Source organism: Coregonus clupeaformis, unplaced genomic scaffold (assembly GCF_020615455.1).
Source record: "Coregonus clupeaformis isolate EN_2021a unplaced genomic scaffold, ASM2061545v1 scaf1914, whole genome shotgun sequence".
In the NCBI taxonomy this organism is placed as follows: domain Eukaryota; kingdom Metazoa; phylum Chordata; class Actinopteri; order Salmoniformes; family Salmonidae; genus Coregonus; species Coregonus clupeaformis.
In genome coordinates this window covers 90,001-101,993 of record NW_025535368.1, presented here as the reverse complement: position 1 = coordinate 101,993, position 11,993 = coordinate 90,001, and the positions used below count along the sequence as shown (strand labels likewise).

The following is an 11,993-nucleotide window of genomic DNA, read 5'->3' as shown; positions in this document are numbered from 1 at the left end:
CCACAGGACACTAGTCTATCTCCTGTTTCTGTAGTGAGACAGCTTGATGTACCAGTACACCCCTGGACAGGACACACTAGTCTATCTCCTGTTTCTGTAGTGAGACAGCTTGATGTACCAGTACACCTGGACAGGACACTAGTCTATCTCCTGTTTCTGTATTGAGACAGCTTGATGTACCAGTACACCCCTGGACAGGACACTAGTCTATCTCCTGTTTCTGTAGTGAGACAGCTTGATGTACCAGTACACCCCCTGGACAGGACACTAGTCTATCTCCTGTTTCTGTAGCGTGAGGCAGCCTGATGTACCAGTTACACCCTGGACAGGACACTAGTCTATCTCCTGTTTCTGTAGTGAGACAGCTTGATGTACCAGTACCCCCCTGGACAGGACACTAGTCCCTGTTTCTGTAGTGAGACAGCTTGATGACCAGTACACCCCTGGACAGGACACTAGTCTATCTCCTGTTTCTGTAGTGAGACAGCTTGATATACCAGGACAACCCCTGGACAGGACACTAGTCTATCTCCTGTTTCTGCTAGTGAGACAGCTTGATGTACCAGTACACCCCCTGGACAGGACACTAGTCTATCTCCTGTTTCTGTGAGTGAGACAGCTTGATGTACCAGTACACCCCCTGGACAGGACACTAGTCTATCCCTGTTTCTGTAGCGTGAGGCAGCTTGATGTACCAGTACACCCCCTGGACAGGACACTAGTCTATCTCCTGTTTCTGTAGTGAGGCAGCCATGATGACCAGTACACCCCCTGGACAGGACCACTCAGTCTATCTCCCTGTTTCTGTAGTGAGACAGCTTGATGTACCAGTACCCCCTGGATAGAACATTAGTCTATCTCCTGTTTCTGTAGTGAGACAGCTTGATGTACCAGTACACCCCCTGGACAGGACACTAGTCCTCCCTGTTTCTGTAGTGAGACAGCTTGATATACCAGGAACCACCCCCTGGACAGGACACTAGTCTATCTCCTGTTTCTGTAGTGAGACAGCTTGATGTACCAGTACACCCCCTGGACAGGATACTAGTCTATCTCCTGTTTCTGTAGTGAGACAGCTTGATGTACCAGTACACCCCCCTGGACAGGACATTAGTCTATCTCCTGTTTCTGTAGTGAGACAGCTTGATGAAAAGGACACCCTCTGGACAGGAACACATTTGGGACCCACACTAGATGAATTATTAATGTGTGGCATTCGTTTCTCCCTCAGGACCTGGAGTGGACCAGTAATCTGTTGCTAGACTCTGGAGAGAGAACTGTTCCTAGAGGAAGAGGGAGGATGAAAGAAGAAGAGGGTGGAGGGAGGGGAGGGAGGTGATGGATCTGGACTTGGCCGTGGGGTGGGGATGGACTGTCAAGGGGGCTGGAGGGGAGGACAGAGAGAGTTGCGCCTCATGAGGGCAGGAGGCAGAAGTGCAGGCTTCGGCCTCCAGCTGTTCTGATAGTGAGAGGGTTGTTGTAATGGGCAGAAGGGAGGATGGTGGAGGACAGGGGAGGCGTGGAGGGAGGGTTAGGGGAGGTTAGTGGACTGAACCATCCTGTGTCTTGGGGTGGGGCGGCTCAGAGGAAGAAAACACCCCATTGGGAGAGTCCACTCGTCTGGGAGCCCAGACCACCAGGAAGAGAGATGTAGAGCAGGGGAAGTGGCTCGGGGCTCGGAGAGCGGAGCTAAGAGCGGAGCAGTGGGAGAAACGGGGGAGGAGGAGGGAGACGAGGAGGCGACCCAGTCGCTCCTAGCCCAGCTGGAGGAGATGAGAGAAGAGAGGAGGAGGAGGAGAGAGAGGAGAGGGAAGGGGAGGATGGAGAGGGAGGAGAGGAGGATCAGGCACTTGGACATCCAGAGTGTTGAACTGAAGCTGCCTACAGAACTGGCCCTGCAACTGTCTGAGCTGTTCGGCCCTGTCGGTGTCCACCCAGGTAACACACACACACACCACTGACCCAGGTAACACACACACACACCACTGACCCAGGTAACACACACACACACCACTGACCCAGGTAACACACACACACACACCACTGACCCAGGTAACACACACACACACACTGACCCAGGTAACACACACACACACCACTGACCCAGGTAACACACACACACACCACTGACCCAGGTAACACACACACACACCACTGACCCAGGTAACACACACACACACACCACTGACCCAGGTAACACACACACACACCCACTGACCCAGGTAACACACACACACACCACTGACCCAGGTAACACACACACACACCACTGACCCAGGTAACACACACACACACACCACTGACCCAGGTAACACACACACACACACACCACTGACCCAGGTAACACACACACACACACCACTGACCCAGGTAACACACAGCCACTGACCCAGGTAACACACACACACACCACTGACCCAGGTAACACACACACACACACCATGACCCAGGGAACACACACACACACCACTGACCCAGGTAACACACACACACCACTGACCCAGGTAACACACACACACCACTGACCCAGGTAACACACACACACACACCACTGACCCAGGTAACACACACACACACACACACCACTGACCCAGGTAACACACACACACACCACTGACCCAGGTAACACACACACACACACCACTGACCCAGGTAACACACACACACACCACTGACCCAGGTAACACACACACACACACCACTGACCCAGGTAACACACACACACACCACTGACCCAGGTAACACACACACACACACACCACTGACCCAGGTACACACACACACACCACTGACCAGTAACACACACACACCACTGACCCAGGTAACACACACACACACACTGACCCAGGTAACACACACACACACCACTGACCATTTAACACACACACACACCACTGACCCAGGTAACACACACACACACCACTGACCCAGGTAACACACACACACACCACTGACCCAGGTAACACACACACACACCACTGACCCAGGTAACACACACACACACCACTGACCCAGGTAACACACACACACCACTGACCCAGGTAACACACACACACACACCACTGACCCAGGTAACACACACACACACCACTGACCCAGGTAACACACACACACACCACTGACCCAGGTAACACACACACACCACTGACCCAGGTAACACACACACACCACTGACCCAGGTAACACACACACACACCACTGACCCAATCCCTGAGCTCTTCTGTTCTTGGTTGCCAGGTGTGTGTTCTCCTGTTCTTGGTTGCCAGGTGTGTGTTCTTCTGTTCTTGGTTGCCAGGTGTGTGTTCTTCTGTTCTTGGTTGCCAGGTGTGTGTTATTCTGTTCTTGGTTGCCAGGTGTGTGTTATTCTGTTCTTGGTTGCCAGGTGTGTGTTATTCTGTTCTTGGTTGCCAGGTGTGTGTTCTCCTGATGACTACTCTGTGACCATGGACCTCAACATGGCCAAACTGCTGCACCAGAAATGGAAGGACACTGTCCAGGTGTGTGTGTGTGTGTACCTGGGTCGGTGTGTGTGCTGTGGCTGTGTGTGTGTGTTCACCCTGGGTGGTGTGTGTGTGTGTTTACCTGGTGTGTGTTGTGTGTGTGTGTGTGTGTGTTACCTGGGTCGTGGTGTGTGTGTGTGTGTGTTGTTACCTGGGTAGGTGGTTGTGTGTGTGTTACCTGGCGTGGTGTGTGTGTTTACCTGGAGTCGGTGGTGTGTGTGTGTTACCTGGGTCAGTGGTGTGTGTGTGTTACCTGGGTCAGTGGTGTGTGTGTGTGTTACCTGGGTCAGTGGTGTGTGTGTGTGTTACCTGGGTCAGTGGTGTGTGTGTGTGTGTGTTACCTGGGTCAGTGGTGTGTGTGTGTGTGTGTTACCTGGGTCAGTGGTGTGTGTGTGTTGTGTGTGTGTGTGTGTGTGGTGTTACCTGGGTCAGTGGTGTGTGTGTGTTACCTGGGTCAGTGGTGTGTGTGTGTGTTACCTGGGTCAGTGGTGTGTGTGTGTGTCCTGTGGTGTGTGTGTGTGTACTGGGTGTGTGTGTGTGTGTGTGTGTGTGTGTTACCTGGGTCAGTGGTGTGTGTGTGTGTGTGTGTGTTAAGTCTTTGGTTAACCCTGAATGATGTTGTCTTTCTAGGAGAAGCAGAGACAAGCAGCGCTCTCCTACCATCTACTGCAAGAGAGTAAGTACACACACACACACACACACACACACACACACACACACACACTTTATAAAGTTCTAGGGGCACGGGCGGCAAATCATTGGAGATCATTTGATTTAATGCCACCCCCCTCAAAAATAAGTTTTATCTGTTCAGCTTTTGGGTCTCTGGATCTGCCACTAATATTCTCAACTCAGGAGCGTTTAATAACCTCCCGTATTTCCTGTAGGATCACGGAACATTCTTTCTCTTGGATCCAATTGGTCTGACTGATCTGCCAGCTTGCTTCCTATGTTTTAGGACTAGTGCTTATTTGACTCATGATGTACCTTGCTTTTATTTGAATGGATTTCAGGGTTACTTTTAAGAGTTGAGGTAAACCAACTCTTAAACTAACCTGTTTACCCCAACTCAGTTACCGGGTTAGTTTAAGAGTTGGGGTAAACAGGTTAGTCTAATAGTTGGGGTAAACAGGTTAGTATAAGAGTTGGGGTAAACAGGTTAGTTTAAGAGTTGGGGTAAACAGGTTAGTTTAAGAGTTGGGGTAAACAGGTTAGTTTAAGAGTTGGGGTAAACAGGTTAGTTTAAGAGTTGGGGTAAACAGGTTAGTTTAAGAGTTGGGGTAAACAGGTTAGTTTAAGAGTTGGGGTAAACAGGTTAGTTTAAGAGTTGGGGTAAACAGGTTCGTTTAAGAGTTGGGGTAAACAGGTTAGTTTAATAGTTGGGGTAAACAGGTTAGTTTAAGAGTTGGGGTAAACAGGTTAGTTTAAGAGTTGGGGTAAACAGGTTAGTTTAAGAGTTGGGGTAAACAGGTTAGTTTAAGAGTTGGGGTAAACAGGTTAGTTTAAGAGTTGGGGTAAACAGGTTAGTTTACAGTTAGTATAAGAGTTGGGGTAAACAGGTTAGTTTAAGAGTTGGGGGTAAACAGGTTAGTTTAAGAGTTGGGGTAAACAGGTTAGTATAAGAGTTGGGGTAAACAGGTTAGTTTAAGAGTTGGGGTAAACAGGTTAGTCTAATAGTTGGGGTAAACAGGTTAGTTTAAGAATTAGGGTAAACAGGTTAGTATAAGAGTTGGGGTTAACAGGTTAGTTTAAGAGTTGGGGTAAACAGGTTAGTTTAAGAGTTGGGGTAAACGGGTTAGTATAAGAGTTGGGGTAAACAGGTTAGTATAAGAGTTGGGGTAAACAGGTTAGTTTAAGAGTTGGGGTAAACAGGTTAGTTTAAGAGTTGGGGTAAACAGGTTAGTTAAGAGTTGGGGTAAACAGGTTAGTTTAAGAGTTGGGGTAAACAGGGCAGCTACAGGGTTAGTTTAAGAGTTGGGGTAAACAGGTTAGTTTAAGAGTTGGGGTAAACAGGTTAGTTTAATAGTTGGGGTAAACAGGTTAGTTAAGAGTTGGGGTAAACAGGTTAGTTTAAGAGTTGGGGTAAACAGGTTAGTTAAGAGTTGGGGTAAACAGGTTAGTTTAAGAGTTGGGGTAAACAGGTTAGTTTAAGAGTTGGGGTAAACAGGTTAGTTAAGAGTTGGGGTAAACAGGTTAGTTTAAGAGTTGGGGTAAACAGGTTAGTTTAAGAGTTGGGGTAAACAGGTTAGTTTAAGAGTTGGGGTAAACAGGTTAGTTTAAGAGTTGGGGTAAACAGGTTAGTTTAAGAGTTGGGGTAAACAGGTTAGTTTAAGAATTAGGGTAAACAGGTTAGTTTAAGAGTTGGGGTAAACAGGTTAGTTTAAGAGTTGGGGTAAACAGGGTTAGTTTAAGAGTTGGGGTAAACAGGTTAGTGTAAGAGTTGGGGTAAACAGGTTAGTCTAATAGTTGGGGTAAACAGGTTAGTTTAAGAGTTGGGGTAAACAGGGCAGCTACAGGGTTAGTTTAAGAGTTGGGGTAAACAGGTTAGTTAAGAGTTGGGGTAAACAGGTTAGTTTAAGAGTTGGGGTAAACAGGTTAGTCTAATAGTTGGGGTAAACAGGTTAGTTTAAGAGTTGGGGTAAACAGGGCAGCTACAGGGTTAGTTTAAGAGTTGGGGTAAACAGGTTAGTTTAAGAGTTGGGGTAAACAGGTTAGTTTAAGAGTTGGGGTAAACAGGTTAGTTTAAGAGTTGGGGTAAACAGGTTAGTTTAAGAGTTGGGGTAAACAGGTTAGTTAAGAGTTGGGGTAAACAGGTTAGTTTAAGAATTAGGGTAAACAGGTTAGTATAAGAGTTGGGGTAAACAGGTTAGTATAAGAGTTGGGGTAAACAGGTTAGTTAAGAGTTGGGGTAAACAGGTTAGTTTAAGAGTTTGGGTAAACAGGTTAGTTTAAGAATTAGGGTAAACAGGTTAGTTTAAGAGTTGGGGTAAACAGGTTAGTTTAAGAATTAGGGTAAACAGGTTAGTTAATAGTTGGGGTAAACAGGACAGTTACAGGGTTAGTTTAAGAGTTGGGGTAAACAGGTTAGTGTAAGAGTCAATAGTTCACTAATGTTAGCTAACAGTCTGAGAAGGTGGTGTGTGGAGAACATAAGTTTCTGTTTGGTTTCTACCCTTCCACTACTCATAATCAGACCTGGAGAGAGAGAGAGAGATGGACAGAGAGAGACAGACCTGGAGAGAGAGAGAGAGATGGACAGAGAGAGACAGACCTGGAGAGAGAGAGATGGACAGAGAGAGACAGACCTGAGAGAGAGAGAGAGATGGACAGAGAGAGACAGACCTGGAGAGAGAGAGAGAGATGGACAGAGAGAGACAGACCTGGAGAGAGAGAGAGAGATGGACAGAGAGAGACAGACCTGGAGAGAGAGAGATGGACAGAGAGAGACAGACCTGGAGAGAGAGGGAGAGATGGACAGAGAGAGACAGACCTGGAGAGAGAGGACAGAGAGAGATGACAGAGAGAGAGAGATGGACAGAGAGAGACAGACCTGGAGAGAGGAGAGATGGACAGAGAGAGACAGACCTGGAGAGAGAGGGAGAGATGGACAGAGAGAGACAGACCTGGAGAGAGAGAGAGATGGACAGAGAGAGACAGACCTGGAGAGAGAGGAATGGACAGAGAGAGAGAGAGAGGAGAGAGAGAGACAGACCTGGAGAGAGAGAGAGAGATGGACAGAGAGGACAGACCTGGAGAGAGAGAGAGATGGACAGACCTGCCGAGAGAGAGAGAGATGGACAGAGAGAGACAGACCTGGAGAGAGAGAGAGAGTGGACAGAGAGACACAGACCTGGAGAGAGAGAGAGAGATGGACAGAGAGAGACAGACCTGGAGAGAGAGAGGAGATGGACAGAGAGGCAGAGAGAGAGAGATGGACAGAGAGAGACAGACCTGGAGAGAGAGAGAGAGTGGACAGAGAACAGACCTGGGAGAGAGAGAGAGAGAGAGAGAGAGACAGACCTGGAGAGAGAGAGAGAGATGGACAGAGAGAGACAGACCTGGAGAGAGAGGGAGAGATGGACAGACCTGGAGAGAGAGAGAGAGATGGACAGAGAGAGACAGACCTGGAGAGGGAGAGAGAGATGGACAGAGAGAGACAGACCTGGAGAGAGAGAGAGAGATGGACAGAGAGAGACAGACCTGGAGAGAGAGAGAGAGATGGACAGAGAGAGACAGACCTGGAGAGGGAGAGATGGACAGAGAGAGACAGACCTGGAGAGAGAGAGAGAGACTCATAAGTTTGTTTGGTTTCTACCCTTCCACTACTCATAATCAGACCTGGAGAGAGAGAGAGAGATGGACAGAGAGAGACAGACCTGGAGAGAGAGAGATGGACAGAGAGAGACAGACCTGGAGAGAGAGAGATGGACAGAGAGAGACAGACCTGGAGAGAGAGAGAGATGGACAGAGAGAGACAGACCTGGAGAGAGAGAGATGGACAGAGAGACACAGACCTGGAGAGAGAGAGAGAGATGGACAGAGAGAGACAGACCTGGAGAGAGAGAGAGAGATGGACAGAGAGAGACAGACCTGGAGAGAGAGAGAGATGGACAGAGACAGACCTGGAGAGAGAGAGAGAGATGGACAGAGAGAGACAGACCTGGAGAGAGAGGGAGAGATGGACAGAGAGAGACAGACCTAGAGAGAGAGATGGACAGAGAGAGACAGACCTGGAGAGAGAGAGATGGACAGAGACGCAGACCTGGAGAGAGAGAGAGAGAGACTCATAAGTTTGTTTGGTTTCTACCCTTCCACTACTCATAATCAGACCTGGAGAGAGAGAGAGAGAGATGGACAGAGAGACAGACCTGGAGAGAGAGAGAGAGATGGACAGAGAGAGACAGACCTGGAGAGAGAGAGAGAGAGATGGACAGAGAGAGAGGGAGAGATGGACAGAGAGAGACAGACCTGGAGAGAGAGAGAGAGAGACTCATAAGTCTGTTTGGTTTCTACCCTTCCACTACTCATAATCAGACCTGGAGAGAGAGAGAGAGATGGACAGAGAGAGACAGACCTGAGAGAGAGAGAGAGATGGACAGAGAGAGACAGACCTAGAGAGAGAGAGATGGACAGAGAGAGACAGACCTGGAGAGAGAGAGAGAGATGGACAGAGAGAGACAGACCTGGAGAGAGAGAGAGAGATGGACAGAGAGAGACAGACCTGGAGAGAGAGAGATGGACAGAGAGAGACAGACCTGGAGAGAGCGAGATGGACAGAGAGAGACAGACCTGGAGAGAGAGAGAGAGATGGACAGAGAGAGACAGACCTGGAGAGAGAGGGAGAGATGGACAGAGAGAGACAGACCTAGAGAGAGAGATGGACAGAGAGAGACAGACCTGGAGAGAGAGAGATGGACAGAGACGCAGACCTGGAGAGAGAGGGAGAGATGGACAGAGAGAGACAGACCTGGAGAGAGAGAGAGAGATGGACAGAGAGAGACAGACCTGGAGAGAGAGAGAGATGGACAGAGAGACAGACCTGGAGAGAGAGAGATGGACAGAGAGAGACAGACCTGGAGAGAGAGAGAGACAGAGAGACGCAGACCTGGAGAGAGAGAGATGGACAGAGAGAGACAGACCTGGAGAGAGAGATGGACAGAGAGAGACAGACCTGGAGAGAGAGATGGACAGAGAGAGACAGACCTGGAGAGAGAGAGAGAGAGAGAGAGAGAGAGAGAGAGAGAGAGAGAGAGAGAGAGAGACAGACCTGGAGAGAGAGGGAGAGATGGACAGAGAGAGACAGACCTGGAGAGAGAGAGAGAGAGGGAGAGATGGACAGAGAGAGACAGACCTGGAGAGAGAGAGATGGACAGAGAGACAGACCTGGAGAGAGAGAGAGAGAGAGAGAGAGAGACTCATAAGTTTGTTTGGTTTCTAACCTTCCACTACTCATAATCATGTGTCCATGTAGGCTTTCTATGACATGTAATAGGAACAGCAAGGTCATTTACAGTTTGAATATTGAAATGCTGAAATGCCACAGTAATCCTTACCAAAAAAAATAGCTGTTTGCTGCTTAACGTTTAACATTTTGGAACGTTCATTCAACTGAAATTGTTACTATTGAACACGTTTGCCGCAAAACAGAAACCTTTTTTGAACTCACTCACTCACCCCTGTTGTGCAGAGCCGTACCGTTTGGTCATCACTCACCCCCTGTTGTGCAGAGAGCCGTACCGTTTGGTCATCACTCACCCCTGTTGGGCAGAGAGCCGTACCGTTTGGTCATCACTCACCCCTGTTGGGCAGAGAGCCGTACCGTTTGGTCATCACTCACCCCTGTTGGGCAGAGCCGTACCGTTTGGTCATCACTCACCCCTGTTGGGCAGAGAGCCGTACCGTTTGGTCATCACTCACCCCTGTTGGGCAGAGCCGTACCGTTTGGTCATCACTCACCCCTGTTGGGCAGAGCCGTACCGTTTGGTCATCACTCACCCCCTGTTGGGCAGAGAGCCGTACCGTTTGGTCATCACTCACCCCTGTTGGGCAGAGCCGTACCGTTTGGTCATCACTCACCCCCTGTTGGGCAGAGAGCCGTACCGTTTGGTCATCACTCACCCCCTGTTGGGCAGAGAGCCGTACCGTTTGGTCATCACTCACCCCTGTTGGGCAGAGAGCCGTACCGTTTGGTCATCACTCACCCCCTGTTGGGCAGAGATCCGTACCGTTTGGTCATCACTCACCCCCTGTTGGGCAGAGATCCGTACCGTTTGGTCATCACTCACCCCTGTTGTGCAGAGATCCGTACCGTTTGGTCATCACTCACCCCTGTTGGGCAGAGCCCGTACCGTTTGGTCATCACTCACCCCCTGTTGGGCAGAGAGCCGTACCGTTTGGTCATCACTCACCCCTGTTGGGCAGAGATCCGTACCGTTTGGTCATCACTCACCCCTGTTGGGCAGAGATCCGTACCGCTTTGGTCATCACTCACCCCCTGTTGGGCAGAGAGCCGTACCGTTTGGTCATCACTCACCCCCTGTTGGGCAGAGATCCGTACCGTTTGGTCATCACTCACCCCCTGTTGGGCAGAGATCCGTACCGTTTGGTCATCACTCACCCCCTGTTGGGCAGAGAGCCGTACCGTTTGGTCATCACTCACCCCCTGTTGGGCAGAGAGCCGTACCGTTTGGTCATCACTCACCCCTGTTGGGCAGAGCCCGTACCGTTTGGTCATCACTCACCCCTGTTGGGCAGAGAGCCGTACCGTTTGGTCATCACTCACCCCTGTTGGGCAGAGAGCCGTACCGTTTGGTCATCACTCACCCCCTGTTGGGCAGAGAGCCGTACCGTTTGGTCATCACTCACCCCCTGTTGGGCAGAGAGCCGTACCGCTTTGGTCATCACTCACCCCTGTTGGGCAGAGCCCGACCGCTTGGTCATTTTGAGGTTATTGATCCATCCATTATGATGCATTTACATGACATCACATTCTAGAATGGAAGCGGATGGAAATATCTCCAGGTTCTACGCACAATACCTACCTCAGTTACTACAGTTATATGCTACAGCGTTGACGCCGTTGCTCCGGGTTGTGAAGATGAAGTGGCGCAGTGGTCTAAGGCACTGCATCGCAGTGCTAACTGTGCCGCTAGAGATCCTGGTTCGAATCCAGGCTCTGTCGCAGCCGGCCGCGACCGGGAGACTCATGGGCGGCGCACAATTGGCCCAGCGTCGTCCAGGGTAGGGGAGGGAATAGCCGGCAGGGATGTAGCTCAGTTGATAGAGCATGGCGTTTGCAACGCCTGGGTTGTGGGTTCGATTCCCACGGGGGGCCAGTATAAAAAAATATGTATTCACTAACTGTAAGTCGCTCTGGATAAGAGCGTCTGCTAAATGACGTAAATGTAAATGTAAAAATGAAGTGAAAACACAGAAACGGCCTAAATGAAGCACAGTACGAAACAGTGGAATGCAAAGTGGCCAGTGGCCATGTCCCTGGAAGACGCCGCCCTAAGTAGGAAGAGATCCCGTCGCAGTTTCTGTGGCTTGTTGTAATAATATATGTTTAATATGGATTTGCTTGGACATGATCTGTGAAGAATTGACGTAAGTTTTAAGCTTTTGCAAGTTATAGTTTTGTTTTAAAGTGTGATCCTAAAAAAACGAGAAAACCACAGGTAAAGTAAAACTCCATTACCCATATTTTCCCGGTTGATCTTGTTGTTCTATCCTTCTTTACTTCCTGGTTTGACAGGCTCTGTCCACTGGGGCGAATCACTGACGGCCAAAAACGGGCTCAGGGACGGGTCACGCCCAGCTCACTTCCTGATTGGTGCAGACGGCTTTGCGTCTCTGGGCGGCCAATCGGAGGCTCAGGATGAGGTGCCGATCGCGGACCACTGGAGTGTTTCCCGCCCCCATGTCTCTCTCAGAAACATCATGACTGAAGAACAGGCTCTACAGGAGAACATGGAGCGGGTAACACACTGGCTT

General features: G+C 49.7%; 1 protein-coding gene across 1 annotated transcript in view; it reads left to right on the top strand.

Moving 5' to 3' along the window:
• The first annotated feature begins 1,819 nt into the window (after positions 1-1,819).
• LOC121560113 (NEDD4-binding protein 2) overlaps positions 1,820-11,993 on the top strand; it is a 34,733-nt gene continuing 24,559 nt past the window's right edge. The window contains exons 1-4 of the mRNA XM_045218936.1: positions 1,820-1,938; positions 3,412-3,497; positions 4,131-4,176; positions 11,755-11,978. Coding sequence (XP_045074871.1) covers positions 1,821-1,938; positions 3,412-3,497; positions 4,131-4,176; positions 11,755-11,978 — 474 coding nt within the window. The 5' untranslated portion in view covers position 1,820. The remainder of the gene's footprint in view (positions 1,939-3,411; positions 3,498-4,130; positions 4,177-11,754; positions 11,979-11,993) is intronic.